This window comes from Crassostrea angulata, chromosome 7, assembly GCF_025612915.1.
Source record: "Crassostrea angulata isolate pt1a10 chromosome 7, ASM2561291v2, whole genome shotgun sequence".
Taxonomy (NCBI): Eukaryota; Metazoa; Mollusca; class Bivalvia; order Ostreida; family Ostreidae; genus Magallana; species Magallana angulata.
In genome coordinates this window covers 6,906,464-6,925,011 of record NC_069117.1, presented here as the reverse complement: position 1 = coordinate 6,925,011, position 18,548 = coordinate 6,906,464, and the positions used below count along the sequence as shown (strand labels likewise).

General features: G+C 33.4%; 1 protein-coding gene across 1 annotated transcript; it reads right to left on the bottom strand.

The window, feature by feature from the left end:
- Positions 1-1,245: 1,245 nt before the first annotated feature.
- LOC128191518 (neuronal acetylcholine receptor subunit beta-3-like) lies at positions 1,246-16,977 on the bottom strand. The gene is made up of 10 exons (XM_052863621.1): positions 16,878-16,977; positions 15,351-15,502; positions 14,890-14,934; positions 14,677-14,786; positions 13,324-13,826; positions 7,782-7,933; positions 6,922-6,966; positions 6,535-6,644; positions 4,437-4,936; positions 1,246-2,429 (listed from the first exon to the last, which is right to left on the bottom strand). The coding sequence occupies exons 1-10, from the start codon at positions 16,906-16,908 to the stop codon at positions 2,140-2,142; spliced, it is 1,938 nt and encodes a 645-aa protein (XP_052719581.1). The 5' UTR covers positions 16,909-16,977; the 3' UTR covers positions 1,246-2,139.
- Positions 16,978-18,548: the final 1,571 nt, after the last annotated feature.

Sequence of the window (18,548 nt, the reverse complement as noted above, 5' to 3'; positions counted from 1 at the left end):
CCAATGTGCATTATGACTATAAATCATCCTGTTACAAGAGGGGCACAATGTGTTACATGATAATGTCTGGAGGAAAATATGAAATCCTTTTTATATAGGATCTATTCCAGCTTTGTCAGATGTTTTGTATATGATTCCTTATTAAAAGCCAATTTTATTATGACTTGTTGCTCAGGTGAGCATGGGCCTCTTGTTTCCCATATAGATTTGTATGAGTTGGGTATCAAGTCTGTACATCCTCAACACTAATATGAAAACTGGGAACTTTCCTCATTGAGCGCTTAACGGTTTACCTTTTTTAAGAGCGTGAAGAGCGTGAATTCAATACAAACATCGCCCTGAAAGTCAGCTATGTTAACAAAATAGTCCGCACAGCAAACACCACTTTGAGGTGAGGATCGAACATCATTAATGGTGGTTATTGCATCCATACAACCATTGTTGTAACATTGGCTCTGTATTTAAAATGTGCTTATACAAATACATTATATTGTCATTACTTCAAATATCCGATATACAATAGTCATTTTATAGAACATTCATGCTGTACGGGGGTGATCAAATCCAATAAAGCCAAGCCAAAAAGGGCTTGATGATAGATTGGAAGTGTTATCACAAAATATTTTCAAATTCCAGTGTCTTTTGTCTGTGATAACACAAAGAATCGATTTTGTTTCGTATAGTCCAATATATTCAAATGACGTATTGTTGGGGCACAAACGGGGTCTGCATAATTAAAAGAAATGATAATCACATAAATATGTCAATATTGCTGAAAATTATATAAGTACATTGTAATAAAGAATCATTCTCCTTTGGGCCTTATTGGATTTGACCACGCCGCGACCAAAATTATCACCTCAAAATACTCAAAGAATGATTCCTCATTTCTTAACAAAGAAAATGGACAAGAGAAAAGCTGTCGATGTGACAACAAACCGGAGTGTCTTTGTTTTCTTTTTTTTAACAGTATCCATAATCTGTTTGTCAACCCTGAATTTATGAGGTATTTTAATCAGAAATCAAAATCCTAGCAACATGCAAACCTCCGATTTATGTACAATTGATCTGCAAAACAACAACTTCCTATCTTGAAAACTGTAGAAGTGATCCGTACAATAAGGATACCTTTTTGGCAGCCTCCCGCCCAGCCGCCCGCCTGCCATTTTCACCATTTCAATAATCAGATTTCTCGATCTTTGGAAACCCCCGTTAAAAATGTAGATAAAAGGGGAATAAAGATACAACATATAGCAAAACCGCGCCATGCTCTTCAGGCAACATAAAATGTTGCAAAGTTTTATTCATGGTACACGTATCTATATACATCTAAATTTTATCAATACAAAGTTATCACCATGGATTTCATTTTAATGTGTACATAAAAATGTTGCAAAGTTTTGTTTAATTCATGATGTTTATAATTATATACACATAAAATTTTATCAATTCAAAGTTAGGTCAGACGCAATCTATCTTCCATAAATATAATTTATCTAACAACTCAACTATGCTTCCATTAAATTAATGACAAACTCATTATATCATTCTTTTCTAAGCTACTTGTTCCAGAACAGACAGAATATTGGATAGCATAGTATAAATTTGCTGTTATAACAAAAGTCGGAATTCAGATGTGACTAATTTTTAATGCACAGTTTGTTCCGGTCCTTTAGAATTGTCAAGTTTAATGTTTGCACATCATCAAATATTTGTTTGTTGTTGTTAAATAACTGAGTCGGTTGTAATGATCTGCAAACGTTGAAAAGGAGTCTTTAAAAGAATTATTGCTGTTCGGTTAATTTTTAATTGCTTTTCCTATCTCCGCGATGGGAAGATATCTACTACGTATTTCCATTATTATATTTTAAATTATGTAACATTTTTCTATTTGGATGTAAAGTTAAAACTTTCAAAAATTATATACCATGACTTTAATTATGAGCAATAAGTTTCATTTTGCATGCTCTCATAAAGAAAATCCAAATTATTCTAACTTCAAAAATAATGGTGATGTACCCTGAATTTTGGGGCACTAACAGATTAAAAAGCTAATGAATAAGGAATAACCTTTATGGAATTTGTTTTTAATTGAGGAACTTCTCATGTGTCCTTAAATAACACTGTAACTTTCATCATCTACTGCGTACATCCAGACGACTTCAGTTTTGCATTAAACATGACAAGGTTTGCCGCCAATATGAGAGACAGAGACACGACAAAACCGGCTCTGTTCAGAAAGGATGTATCTCTGAAACGCTGGCGTACATTGGGAAATCTTCTCTTCTCATTGGTGGTTGCTGTGGATACGTCCTTGACCTTGTTAACTGATACTGTCTGTTGACTGTTATTGTGTGTGATGTAAGCAGAAATGGCGGATACTACTAAGGATACAACCCCGCTTGTCATGTGGAGCATGAAGAAAATTTCTGAAATTGTATGAAAATAAAATCATAAACTGAATTTAGTCACAATATGAATCAAGCAGATTTTATATCAATAAATTTTCCAGCTTGGTATGTAAAAATGCTCAGAAAAATATTTAAGATATAGAATCTGTAATTTCAAATATAATATGCGCGTAAATCACGAGAAGAGTCCATTGTAGATTTTTTAAGACATTTGAAAAATCATGGAATTACCGCTAAAGTTCTAGGCATTTGATTTCATATTCTCGACATTAGACACCAAAATTCAGCGAAATTAAGTACTCGCGTAAAATGGGGAATCTACAGAATGTTATATGGAACCCAATATTTTCAAAAACTAGGTATCGATATTGTTTTGTTTTGCTTTTTTGTTTTTGTTTTGTTTTTTTTTTTGGTTTAGTTTTAAATATATACATAATAATGCCATCTTGTTCGATAATTGTCTTATTTCTTACTACGTCATACGTCGCTTGAGGTTGTGAATCCTCATTGGCTAAATTGGTGTCATTTTGATATCCCTGTAGGTTCGGTTCATTCGCTTTTGTTTTATTGCAGATATTACATTTAATTAAAAACAAACATTTGATGAGTTGGTAATGGACTTGAGGCAGCCTGAACTTGCATTTCCACTCTGATTTCAATCGGCAGTCCGGCGCACCCAGAAAAAAAAAAGGATTGAGGCCTGCTGTTGTGGGTGCCCGTCCAATATATATTTAGCCGGATAAAAACCTTTAATTGTCAAAATACAGACATACAAGTTCCTGTCCCATGTCTCGTTTATGTTGATTATTTGCACAACCACAAACTGCAAAACCCTTCTTCATGCCTATTATGAAGGGAATTTCAAACAGACTTTCCAGTCTGATTAAAACCACCCCTTCTCGTATTGTCGTCTGACTGGTGTAAGGGAAAGGGGTTGTTTTAATCAGACTGCAATCTTCCTAACAAGCATCTACACAATCAAATATTCTTATAATTACATATCACGAAGACACCAGATAAAGACATACATGTATAAAGTTAAACTGATTAAAAATATTGACTATCAGAAAAAAGAGAAATCCCGATACATTTTCCTAAGTAAAATGCAGTGAAAAAATTGTAACATGAACAAACTCTGAAGATAAGGAAGTTTCAGTGAGAAAGCGTGATAGGGTTAACCATATATAACAGTTTAAGGTAGGTCTGACGGGTGATTGTTGACCATCCGGCCTCCGTAACTTTCCACCGCCACCCACCCCCATCCCGATGTTCCCATAACAACATGAATTGTACAGATCCCCGGGAAATAACAATTTTACCTCGGTTACGCGATATCTAAAAAGATGAATAAGTGAAGTCCAAAATAACAGTGACATAAAATAAAAACACTAGATGGCAAACTTTAAAACCCAAAACATCCTAGCTGTAAAATGTCAAAATACTGTAACCGCTCTTGCTGTTTGATTTGTCTACATCACAATAGAATGATTATCGACTGTTTTATTCAATCAAAAGATGTCGTATTCTTCAAAACAGAAAATATCTAATCTCTATAAAACAGATACAGAACTATAATGTATATCTTTGTATAGGAGTAGTATATTCTTTTTCACCCTATAGTTTGATTTATTTGTTTTAGTTGATTACATAACAAGTCGTTTCATATGCGGAAGGACCAAGGACCAGTTCCTGGAAAGTTTTCTTTTCATGAATACTGATCGGGTAAATCATCATTTTCCAGGGGGTCATAGCGATACTTGTTGAGTTTCCCAGGGGTGGTTTAAGGCATATTTGCGATAATTTTCCGAGGTAAAACTCTCGACACTCTTAAGAACCGCACACGAGTCACTGCCCTAATCCGATTGGCTTCTTTACACTTTCGTAAGGAAAATTTCACCAATCACAGAATTGCAAAGACATGCTTATAAAAAGTACATATATCGTGTTTTCTCAGCTAGAAAATTTTCGTCGATTTCCGACGATTTTCAACATAGTGTCTTTTAAAATTATTATTAAAGTATTTACCCAATGCTGGAACTGCTGTTGACATTTCAGGCAAATCTCCGTTCAACTGCAACAAGAAGACCATAAAAGATAGGAACAGAGACACTCCGAGGGAGATTTTCTCTCCGGCTTCACTCGGAACAATGTACGAGATAAGGATAAGGACAGCGTGCATGAAAGTCGGTACCATATAAAGAACCCCCAGATACAGCGACCTCCGTTGAAAACAATATTGAACCTGCCAGAAGGGGGGTTTAGGATTTTTGCGAACATGTACCAGGTTCCAATTAGGATTATTCTTACAACTCTCCAACTGTCTCAGAGACTTTATTTCCATAGCGACTTCGGAAGTGAAGTATATTTCGGATCCAATGATAAAGGTGCAGAGCTGGTAGTCAAAGGGGAAAAATTCAGAATCCATGGCGCAGTGAGTTGCTAATATTCCCAAAAACTTTGCATTGACCATGCCATCCGAATTCACACGCACCTGACCTAATTCTATTCGTTGATTTATTTCCATTCTGTAAAGAAAAGTATAAAAACTCTATTTTAATCTTGAATAGTATTTTTGTACTATCCATGTTGGCTCTTTCATACGTTGAAAGTATAACACCTTAGATAGAAATGCTTGACAGCTTATTTAACCGAGACAAAAAAACATACAATGTTACGCCATCATTCCACCCCAACCCTCTACCCCCCCCCCCCCCCCCCCCCAAAAAAAAAGGCCACCAGTTGGTGTTTTAAAGTGTAATGCGTGTGTTAAAGGGGCACGGTCACGATTTTGGTCAAAAATCATTTTTTCGATTTGAATGTTTACAATGCTTTAGTAAGGCATTTTTAATAGGCAACCAAAATTTGAGTGTCATTTAATGAGTTTTAAGCGAGTACAGAGCTTACAATTCTTCGCTATGTAAACAAAGCGTTTGTTTACATTTCGAATGTTGAAGTGAAAATTCCAGTTTTAGACCTAAAATAAATGTGTTAATCGTTAGGAACTATTTATTTATGCTTTGAATGAATAATAAGAAAGACATACCAGCTTTAAAAAGATTTTTTACTGGTATATTGAACCTTTGTAAACAAAAACAGGACACGAGCCTTGTTTACATGACGAAGAATTGTGAGCCCTGTATCTTGCTTAAAACTCAACGACTGGCACCCAAATTTCATTTGATCATTAGAAATGCATTCCTTAAGCATGGTAAATAATGAAAACAGAAAAATAAATTTGACCAAAATTGTGACCATTATAAACATTAAATTCGAAAAAATAATATTTTACCATGATCCGTTAAGGAAACACTTATGAGGTTTAAAGAATTGATGTTTGGTTATGAATACTGTACTAAACAAATCTTTTCTTTCACGGATAGTAAAAAAATATATTTAACGGAAAAACGTGAAAGGATTTTTTTTTAAAAATAACTTTATATTAAAGCAAGATCTAAATACATGGACATGTATTGCGTATTGCATAGTCTCCTTTTTTTAAACTTTTTAAAACTTGTTTATAGGTATTCAATGTATTAAGATCACATTTTGTATCTAATAAATGCTTAACCATAATATCATTTCGAAGTTATTGTTATATATAAAAATACTCCACCAAAGAAATGTTCAATATTGTCCAATTAATTGCACCTTGAAGTTTTCATTGAAGTCTATGGGTAGCGCGTTTATTATTAAGATATTGTAAAAAGTAACTTGAAATTCATTCAAATGTCCTGGTGAAAAAATTCATAAACTTTTCTTTTTTTTTAATATGAAATAAAATGAAACACTTACCGCACAAACTTTGACAAAATTAAAATTTTCATGATTTCATTAAGGGGAGATGACTCTTCAAAAAAGGTTAAAGTGCAAAATGAACGGCTTCTGATATATATGTTGTTGGTTCCGTGAGTGTGGTCCATTTCACTTCCATTAGTATCTAGCAGTACATATTTAAGTAATTTAAAGTGATTCATTATAGTTCAATATCTCTTATATGTATCTTTATACATTGACAACACCTCTCTCTCTCTCTCTCTCTCTCTCTCTCTCTCTCTCTCTCTCTCTCTCTCTCTCTCTCTCTCTCTCCTGTACAATGTTTTAAGTTGACAAGATATACATTCACCTCCCATACACTGTGACATCCGGAGTCCATACTACGGACGGTTGGACGACAAAACTGTCCAGGCCACCGTAGTCACTGGTGTTCCACGTCAAGTACTCGTCTCTCCAACTCTTTGATTTACAAAAGTTAAAAAGAATATTACTTAAAGACATGCCAAATTGTAAAATACTTTGAAACGTTTATTAATATGATACTTTCTCTGTCTGTCGTGGGCATTGGTAAGATTGATTTTCACATGGCGATCTCTTCGCTATATGTAGAGCTTTTACCCTTAAGTTTGGTTTTTTTTGATTTAGCATGTACAATTTTACACTCACAGTTACAATGTAATTACTTTGGATCTATCCCCAAATCCCATTCCTTTTCAAGTAGGTCAATATCACTTACCACAAATATGTTACATGCTTGGGCAAAGGAGCTATCTCTTTCAGTCTAGAATTAAAAATGTTCAATGAAAAGTGTTCATATGTACCAATATATTATTTACTGTTAATGCACCGATGAATTTCAGGAATGGTGTTATTTCGAGTTGTATCTGTCAATTAGTAGATTATATCATTGAACTGTAATAGACTTTTAATGATAAAAAAAATACGATTGTCTATGTTTTTACCAAAATCACTCGATTGTTATTATAGATAGATAAGCTTTAAAAGTGTCATATCACGTATAAATGTACATGTATACTAGAATATATTCTGGTTGATATGTATAGTTTGGATCAACTTTATTTAAAGGGACATTGTCACGATTTTGGTCAAATTTTATTTTTCTATTTTTATTGTTTACAATGCTTTTGAAATGCATCTCTAATGATTAAGGAAAATTTTAGTCGTAGAGATATAAGAAGATACAAAGTTCACAATTCTTTGTCATGTAAACAAGGTTCGTGCATTGTTTTTGTTTACATTGGTTCAATAAACCGGTAAAAGTTCTTTTTCAGGCTGATTTCTTTCTCTTCTAATTCGTTTTAAGCATAAATAAATATTTCCTAGCGTTTATCACATTCATTTAAGGTCTAAAACTGGAATTTTTACTTCAACTTTAAAAATGTAAACAAAAGCACTTTTTACATCACAGAGAATTGTGAGCTCTGCATCTCGCTTATAACACGTATAATGACACTCAATTTTGATTGACTATTATAAATGCCTTACTGAGGCATCATAAACATTTAAAACGGAAATATAATTTTTGACCATAATCGTGACCATGCCCCTTTAAGGTTGCACAGTGCTAAGTCTTACCAAACCAATGATGTAAACCACGTGGACATCCAGCCGGACGTGCACGGCGTGGGAGGCGTTGATCCGGGGTCTGACAGACGGATCATACACGGCGGAGGACAAAAGACTTCTCTTAAGATCCGCCTCTGTCAGGGACAAAATGGGGCGGATCCCTGTAGATACAGTGAATAATAAAAAAAAAATGAAATTTTCCAAAAAAAAAATAATCATTTCAAAGTTTATCTTAATATAAACGTGGTCTATCATTGAAAGTCAGTTTATATTTCTATTTGAAAAAAATTCCGCTTATGGACCGAGAATTGCACTCACCAATTATAAGCAGGAACCAGAAAGTTCCCATCATCCTTGCCGCTGAATTCTCCGGCACTACCTCATTCTATTGTGATTGTTGTCGGAAAATGGATACATTTAGAAAGCGTAAATGCAATTCACCATTTTCCATTAAACCGGTGTGTGCTTTATTAATTACTACATGTAATATTTAAATCATCTTCATTGCGAACATCAGAGAACAATTGTTGATATTTGACTGATTGTGGTTATGTCAACAAAATGTATAGATCGGTGGATCAATAAGCTATGCTGACAAAGCAGCCCATCGGAAAAAGCATCATTAATTGAAATTCAATAACCAGATATACCGGTATTATTCCAGAGAGAGAGAGAGAGAGAGAGAGAGAGAGAGAGAGAGAGAGAGAGAGAGAGAAAGAGAATATTTCAATTATCCTTAGTTATACATTTATGTCATATTGTTAATTGTTAACCCCCACCCCGATTTTGAAGAAAACATATTAATGAAAATTCCACAATGTAACGTAAAACTTATCAATGGTAATTTCGTAAAAACAGTATGATTTTTTTGTATACATATACATTTTGTATACATTTTATATACATTATACATATTAGTATGCATAATACAAATTGAAATAGTGAGTTATAGTGGCATTCAAAGTTTAATATTTATGGTATTAACTGCGCAACATTGAGATGATGACAATCTCAAAGGGTCCCGCTTAAGTAATGGACAATAGGTTGAAAATAATTTTAGAGAATTTTGCTTTGACCTTGACTTATAACTTAGAAAAATTCCAGTTAGCTTAGAATTTCTAATTCAATCTCAACCCCTTACATAAAGTCATTGTTTTAATCTGAGCAAGATTAAGCAAATTGGAAATAATCTACAGTCAAAAAGAAGGTGTTGCAAAACAGTGGGACTATTCCCTAACGTAGAAAGGACCTTTAAATATCCGTATCGCTTGAGAGCTACATCTAAATTTAGAAACATTACGTAAACGACTATATTTACATAGCGGGTATGTTCCGTACGGAGGCAAAATAAACAAACATTTTACGCGCATTTCTATCGAACACGACATCTACCAAATACAGTTAGAAAGTTACATGTACCATATATATGTTTTCTGTATTCGAATGTTAACATATCTCAATTTGATATCTACTGTCCAGCGTGTTTAAAATATCATTCTTGAGATACATGAATAAATCTTATTCTGGCTCTTCAAAACACGTCAGCGTTGTCTATGTTTCTATAGTATCTAAATAAACGCTAAGTCTAGTAAAAAAGTACAAATTTTTCCGTACATATTTTCAGTAACCTATTGCTTCGTCACCAAATCAAACTTTCTAAAATGATTGTGTTTGCTTTTAACAACCTGTACATGTATCTCTGAAATCAGCGTACCCGTTTATTTCATAAAAAGGGTGAAAAATCAACTTTCTACATTGATGCATACTAAGTATATTGTTTTAAAATCTCTTGTTCAGAAGAAAATGTTTATCAAGTTTATAACGGAGACTGCACACAGTAATGTTGAAAAAAAAGCAGGCATGCAAACTGTTACATTACAAGAGTTTAAATAACTTTATTCAAACATTCTTAAATTATCTCAAAACATTACCTTTCCATGCGATTAAAAGAATTTAAAAAAAATCCAACTTTTTCGGGATTCGAACCCAGTCAAAAATACAAGACACGGTTATAGTCTATTTTATCTGCGTTACCACTCGACTAATCTAGGCATGAAATGCTAGGGGGGAATTTCGTTTATAGATTTCAAAGGTTTTAATGATTTTTTCCAAAATTCAGATTTATTAAAAATATGCCTCCTTGAAACAAAAATCGGAAATGACAGTTTTCAAGAAATTGTCTTACTCTAAACGTTAAGATTAAATTAATTTTGTTTCAAGGAGGCATTTTTTCACAATGACGAGGATTCCCCTTTAATATAGCGGGAATTCTGCCACATTTGTCTTTGTAACCATTTTTAAAATTATTTCATGGTCTTAAATAAGTTAATACAAACTTTCGAAATAAAATTCTACACTACTTTATTTACAACGTTGCATGGAAAAAAAGATTTACATCGAATTCTGTAACTTTGATTTTTCTATTTTATCTGCAACTCCTTTAGGGAAAATAAGCATAGGGACCGCGCAACACCTTCTTTATTAAAAAGAGATCCGCTGTGACCGTCACATCGACTTAGTCAAAAGTCACTACACGCCATTAACCAAAAAGCTCTGTTTACTAGAAAATAAGATATATATTAGCCAAATACACGTAGAGCTAAGTAAAGAGTATATATATGATTTTAAAAAAGAAATACATATTCCTTCATAGCTAGTGGCAGTAAATATAACCTAATAAAAAATTCAAGACTCCTCTCCTCCCCTCTAGTACATCAGATTTCAATACACAGCTTAAAAAGGGATATTGCATTGCAAGCGACACATAAAAGTACCGGAAAAATAACGTTGGAAAATTTGTGTGAGTTGTTCCGAATGATAAAAGATCTCAGATTTTCTCATTGAAATCTCAGTAAAAAGTTTATTTCGTTCGTGTGGACGTATCTGGGTATAAAAAGATAAGGTGACAAAGAAGAAATTTTGGATATTACCCCAGTACTATAGCATATCGTTTTCAAAATCAACTGTACATATGATGGAAACATCAACTTTGGACAGACTATTTAGTAAAAAAATGTTAGATGTAGTTTCTTCTTGCCATCTTTTTTTTGTATTATCTCGGATCAGTGCTAAAAGATACATTTTTTTCATATTGTAATACTATGTGCCATTACGAGTGAAATTTATATTTTATGCATATATTTACTAATTGTGTTTTACAAATTACTTTTTTTCATTATTGTATATATCGTATTATTGTATACTGGTTCTATATCATTATAAAATTTATAAGTTACAAATTACACAAGGTGATAAAAAAAAACCACAATCAAACAATACCATTGAGTCAAATCTTCTTTTATTGACATTAGTATTAGCTTGTAAAGTACTACAGATTAATTTCTTCAATCTTTTTTTACGTACACCCAGAAGACAGTTTTGCATTCAACATGACAAAGTTTGCTGCCAATATGAGAGACAGAGACACGACAAAACCGGCTCTGTTCAGAAAGGATGTATCTCTGAAACGCTGGCGTACATTGGGAAATCTTCTCTTCGCATTGGTGGTTGCTGTGGATACGTCCTTGACCTTGTTTACTGATACTGTCTGTTGACTGTTATTGTGTGTGATGTAAGCAGAAATGGCGGATACTACCAAGGATACAACCCCGCTTGTCATGTGGAGCATGAAGAAAATTTCTGAAATGATTCGGAAATAGCATATTATTGAATCTCAAACAACCCAGTTTTTAATTCGTTGCTATGACTTTGCTCGTGCTTTCAAATTTCGCCAGCAATTAGAATCTCTAGATGTAAACAGATTTGACTATTACTTATTATTTTTTTCATAATCATACATGTAGTTAACTATGTATTAGATGTACATGTACAGTGTATTTCATTTAAATGCTTTCTATAAATAACTATACTTTTTTTTTTTTCAAGTATTGTTTCTACATGGACACAGGACGTCTCTTAAGACGAACTTTTAACTGATTTAAAATAGTGGTAAATTTTCATGAAACACGATTGCTGCGCATGTACGCGAAATGTACAGAAATTGATGAACCCCCAATTTTACATTTAATATCGAGTTGATTTTGACCCAAAATGTAACAAATTTAGCTCTTTAAATAGCTTACCGTCTCTACAGCAACCTCTTAATAGCAAATACTTATCAAAGAAATGTCATCTTTTTCAGATGTTTTACAAAAGGTCATACATGAGGATCTTTTATATAAGCGTGTGTGCCAAAAAAATGAAAAGTCGTAAATATAAATACATAATGCTTGTTTGTTGAATCGAGTGTGATGGGGATATGAATATCATAGCTAGTGTTGCACTGTTTAAATAAAATCAAAATTAATACCGCTGTGTTCTGCAAGTAACAATGTGAAGAGTAGATATGTTTCATTTGTGTGAATTATTTAATTTCATTCCTTACAATTAAACGTATGCAGTACAGTAAAAAATGTATACTGTAGATTCCTTATTCCAAGAAGCACACCCGTGGATTTTAGAATTTCACTTTTATTTTTGAAACAAATGTAAACTCAATGAAAATATGACAAAAATTCGGCCTTCGCGATTTGTATTCTCGCGATTTGGTGCAAAGCGGTTGAATCGTGGAATTGGGTACTTGCGTACAGTAAGGAATCTACCATATTTTCGCGGCATATATGTCGGTATTCAACGACATGATCTGTGCAAAAAACGGGTAAAGTGGGTAATGTGCGTGCTAAATCGTTTGAATGAGATGTCATCTACACAAATGGTGGGAGCTCGTATTTTTTTTTAACTTAATAAGTATGTTTTATTGGGCGTTATGAATCATGAATTACGTTGTTATTATATTTCGCGTTGCTACATAAGAAACATAACAAAAGGTACACTTTTCTGTATAATATATAAATAAACAGAGGATGTAGAAGATTTTTATTTATCTTACTTCAATCAGAATGATTTTACCACTGATTATTACAAATACAAAAATATAAATAGTTGTGGGATATTATATGACATTTATACTAAACTATCAAAGTAAAATCAAAGACAAGGTGTAGTAAGAATAGTTTAGTGTAAGATTTCAACCTTTGCCCCTTTAACATGGGTGCCTTGGTACGTTATTGGTTTATAATACAGCATTGATTTTTTCCCTTTTTTGACATAGATAATTTACAGTAATATTGCCTGTCTTGTCTTGTTGTTAATTGACATCAGAAACAATAACATTCTAAATGAACCTAATTTTTGTTTCATTTGAAATTCACTTAGTTCATTATTATAAAACTAAACTAGATGCATGGTTTTTTTTCACATCAACTGTAGTTCCGTTCGATATTTAGATAGCAGACTCACATAATAAATCAGCAAATTGGCATCGGGATAATGCACATTTTATGGAGATATTGACCGTTTTGGTTGTTTAGATTTTAAAGAGCGAATATAAAAAATGAATTATTGAAAAAGTGAATAATAATAAGCTACATTTCAATATACCAATAGGAAATTAAATTGCTTGGTCTGATTTTATATTAAATTTTGTGTACGCTTTTAAACGATGGTTATGCCAAGTATTTAGTTTTTTTAAAATCTTGAAAGAAATATTTACCCAATGCAGGAACAGCTGTTGACATTTCAGGCAAATCTCCGTTCAGCTGCAACAAGACGACCATAAAAGATAGGAACAGAGACACTCCGAAGGAGATCTTCTCTCCAGCTTCACTCGGAACAATGTACGAGATAAGGATAAGGACAGCGTGCATGAAAGTCGGTACCATATAAAGAACCCCCAGATACAGCGACTTCCGTTGAAGACAATATTGAACCTGCCAGTAATAGGGGGGTTCAGCAATTTTGCGAACGTTATCCAGATTCCAGTTAGGATTATTCTTTGAACTCTCCAACTGTACCACAGATTTTATTTCCATAGCGACTTCTTTGGGTGAGTAGATTTCTGACCCCAGTAAGAAGGCACAGAGCTGGTAGTCAAAGGGAAAATGTGCAGAATTCATGGCGCACTGGGTTGTTAACAGTCCCAGAAACTTTGTGTTGACCACGCCATCAGAATTCACACGCACCTGACCAAATTCTAAACCAAGATGTTTATCCAATCTGCAAGGAGAAAAACAAATCATTTAAAAACTCTTTTGATATTTAACTCTGGATCGCCAAATCAATCAAGAAAAAACACATCTTAAAACGAAATGTCTTTCTTTAACATATACATGTTGTAATCAGTTCAATTAATTTTTACATGTCTTTTATGTGCATTATGTTTCCAGGGAGCTTGAGAGATACTAGTAGTTATGTTTTCCGAGGGGATCTAAGGGCTATTTACGGTAATTTTAAAACGTATTTATTTGCCAGAGGTGGGAGGATAGGACACCTCCCTCTAGATCCGCGCATGCCTTTCATCATCCAGTGTTTGCCAGAAACATGATCAGTTCACAAATTAATGATCATGTGTATTCTAGCAGCTGACAGTCAAACTTATGTGATTAATATTTTTAAAAAGTTGAATAAAGAATATTTCTTCTTTTAAGCACAATAAATTAATTTCATCGTGTAAATCCTATCCTAATGGTGCTTTAAACCCGTTAGAAGTTAACAAAATGGTTAACGTTAAATCGTCAGTTGATTCTTGATGTTCTATAATTTGCTTTGGTTGTTTTAAGGTAGAGCCATATGTTTTTGTAGTTTCCTGTTTTCATTTTGTACATCAACTATCTACTTGCGGAACTCTGGCTAGTGGGATTAGAAATATTTATGGATTGTCAATGGTTATAGGTTTGCAAATATAATCAAGGGGGTATAGTCCCTTTTGCTGCGGGCTCAATTTTTTTAAAATATGTTCTTTTAATGTGAAAATATTGGTCTGTCGAGAAATGAACACGAAACTCACAATGTGATGTCACCTTGCACAAATATATTGGAAAATGTAACTAATATTAGATGTATTCACCTCCCATACACTGTGACATCCGGGGTCCATACTACGGACGGTTGGACGACAAAACTGTCCAGGCCACCGTAGTCACTGGTGTTCCACGTCAAGTACTCGTCTCTCCAACTCTGGTAAGAAATGATCAAATATTACCGTCATTCTACTATCACCTGAATGTCTTAAATTCAAAACATCATACATTGAAGACAGAATGAAAACAAACTCACTTACCACATATATGAAGCAGGCTTGATCAAAGGCACTTTCTTTTTCTTTCTGGAAATATAAAACATTCGAATACTATGTCTAATTTATGGCATTCATATTTCAATCAGTGGCGTCGGAAGCAAATTCAAAGGGGAGGGGGGGGGGGGGGTGCTAGACTTATCAAAATCCAAAATCTAGACAAGCAAAACGAAGGTCTTTGGTTAGGGTTGCGTATAACTTTGCATGCAAAAAAGATTGTTTTGCCATTATAGATATAGTATTGGATATGTTGATATTGGGAGAACGCATTAGTGAATTAAAAAATTGACTATAATTGACATTATATGATCGACTGACTCTCTCCATAGACCAAATTTGTTCATAGTAAGCCAGTATAGATATGGCGTATGGAGCTTAAAACACACAAAGAACGTGATAAAAAGTTTAAAAGTAGACAAACTTTCATCAAGGTTTGCTATACTGACCAAACCAACGATGTAAACCACGTGGACATCCAGCTGGACGTGCACGGCGTGGGAGGCGTTGATCCGGGGTCTGACAGACGGATCATACACGGCGGAGGACAAAAGACTTCTCTTAAGATCCGCCTCTGTCAGGGACAAAATGGGGCGGATCCCTGTAGAGACACAAGGTGCGTTCAGAGTTGTACCGTTGGTAAAATTAGATCTACCGCTGGCAGCATTTGGTTGCGATCGGTGAATATGGTAGTCATTGGTCAACAAGTGCTGCCATTTGTAGCAATTTTTATAGGTAGAACTATTAACGATTTTTGGTCAAATTCAAGCAAATGGTAGTCTCTGGTTACCTTTGGTTACCAACTGTAACCATCTGAACATATAAAGCATTGGTAAAAATTATCCTCTAGTAAATTTATTGCAGTAACTGTATTTCCCCAAAACAGTTACAAAATGCTTTGTTTTAAGATTTATTCTACAAAAAAAAATTGAGGTCCTAATATATTACATAGACATCATTGAATACTACAATATGACTATCAATCTATCATTTATGCAATGATCGTAAAATTGTAAAAGAACTGGGTACATGTACATTTTCAGTCATATTTTGACCTATTTTAAGTGATTTTTAAAAATATCACAAATAATGGAAATTTAGCATTTACTCACACAATGATAACAAAAAAAAATCACAGGCTATACATAGTTACCTAGTTAGACTTTTACAATGGTAATTGTGTTATCATTAAAAGTGCATAATACCGTATTTTTTTTAAAACTTAGCAGATGACTCAATTTTAAAATAGTTTATTGAATAGAAAACAGACGCCACTATGAAATTTACATTTTAACTTTGTTGTTTATAAAACATACAAAAATTTCGTTATGGGTGACGACGGCGGACACATACCTGTACTGTATACAAACACGTTTTAAAAATTGTATATATTTGTATTTTTATAAGATTTGAACAACTTTGAATTTTAAGGCATATATTGAAAGAAGCTGAACCTTTTTCTTTACAATCATATTTAACACGAGCAAAAATCATAAATCAAATATATTGGTGACGGCAGGGCCTGGGTACGTAGACCGAATCTAGAAGCCCTCAAGATATTCATGCAACGAGATATTTACATATTTTATAAAAACGATTCATTATTTACAAAAGTTTCTATAGATTTATAGCCCGCCATATTGAATTAGCATATAATGACGTCACCTTCCAAACTTGCCTAAGCTCTAGGTTGCTGGTAGATCTGGTGACCTCATTTGAAATTGAAACTACACTTATGGTCAACATCGGTAACCAATTGCTACCATTCGGAACCATTTGTAGACATTGGTGACCGAACTTGCCGTTGGTAACAATCTGCCCACGGTAAACTCTAAGTATGATTTTTTTTTAAATAGTTTTTTGTAAAAAAAAATATGAAACTTTCTAAACAAAACTGCAAAGAATTACTACTTTCAAGCTACTAGACATAGATAAATAGTTATGAAATGTTTCACAAAAAAGAGAAAAGTACTCACCGATTAAAAAAAGAAACCAGAAAGTTGTCATTATACTAAACGCTAATTCTATGGTACATTTTCGTTATACGATGTTCTTTGTAGAAAAACTCATATATTTACAAAGCGTAAATACTATTCATAAGTTTCCATTAAAACCATTAGTGCCATCAGAAACCATCAAATAATTCACCTTCATTGTTAAAAAAAAATCTGCTATAGGCTATCTGCGGTCATGCTGTCAAGGAAAGGACGATGATCAATAAACTGCATTAACAGGTTTTTTTGTCCTATCAAGGATCATTCAACAGAGAATGAACTTAAAAGTATCTAGCAATTTTATAACTTGGTTTAAGTATTTTTGCAGAATGTACCACGAAATAAGAAAAATAACTAACGCAATTTTTGCAGTTACAATATTTTGATTCCCTCTAGTTCTTATGGAAATTGATTGCAATTCATGGCTCTACAGAAACCAACAGGACTGAAATCTACATGGTCCAGTTCTAACCAGTTTACAAATCCGTCGAAACCTTTAGAAACCCAAGAAAACTCACAGACTGCACGAAGTAAGATTCAAATTCCTACATATGTAAGACGACTTGGCTATTTCTTAGATCAAACGAACTGATGAACATTAACAAAATACACTCTTTAGGATAAATTCTTCTCTTTGATGAGGATTATGAAGAAAGCGGTCACTGCAGAAAAATAAGAGGCCCATGGGCCTATCGCTCACGTGAACAACAGTTTATTGTATCATTTTATATTAGTTTTTTTTCAAATATTTTCCCGATATATTTCAAATTTAAACATTGAACCCCTCATAGGGTTAGGTTTTAGTCTAGAATCACAATTTAAATACAGCTATAATATAATCTGATTTTGTGCATAGATTTAAAAAAAGAACCCAACGAAAACCGTAGTTGCTGATTAAGTCTATACAATATCTATTGTATAGCTAGTGGTTACACATTTAAAGTTTGTTTCTAAAAATCCGACATTTTCCAGGTATATGAAAAACAAAATGTTGTTCAATTGAGTATGCAGAATCTATACCAACTGAAAATTCCATGGGTAATCAAAACATAAAAATATATTACAATTAGAAATTCTGTAATTTCATCAAAATCTAGTTATCTCCCTTTCTCACTCTTCAGTGTTGTAAGGGGTACAGTTATGCTCTTCTGTGTATAGAAGGTCTTGGAAGGTAAGGATTATGCGGGGAAGAAAATGCAGTTGTATTTGAAATTAAACAATTTAGAATCTATACCCTTTCTAAGAATGTTTGCATAGTAATTGTAGCATTGTAGTTCTTGAGAAGATGATTTTAAAACATTTTCGCCATTGATTTCTTTGTAAAACTTTGAACCCCTCTTGGGGCCCCAAGTATTAGTCCTGTGTTTACAATTTCAACAATTTAGAATTTACATTATTTGAGGATGATTGCAAAGTTGTAGCGTTGTAGTTCTTGAGAAGAAGATTTTTAAACATTATTCCTATATATTTCCTAGTACCATATTTAAATTTTGAATCTCTCTTGGGGCCCCAGCATTGATGCAGGGGTCATGATTTTAAAATTTAGAATCTACATTATAAAATCGGGGGTCACGATTTTATTAATTTAAAATCTTATAAATGTATACAAGCTTTGGTGTAAATATTGGCATGTCTGGTGCAATGGTTCCTGAG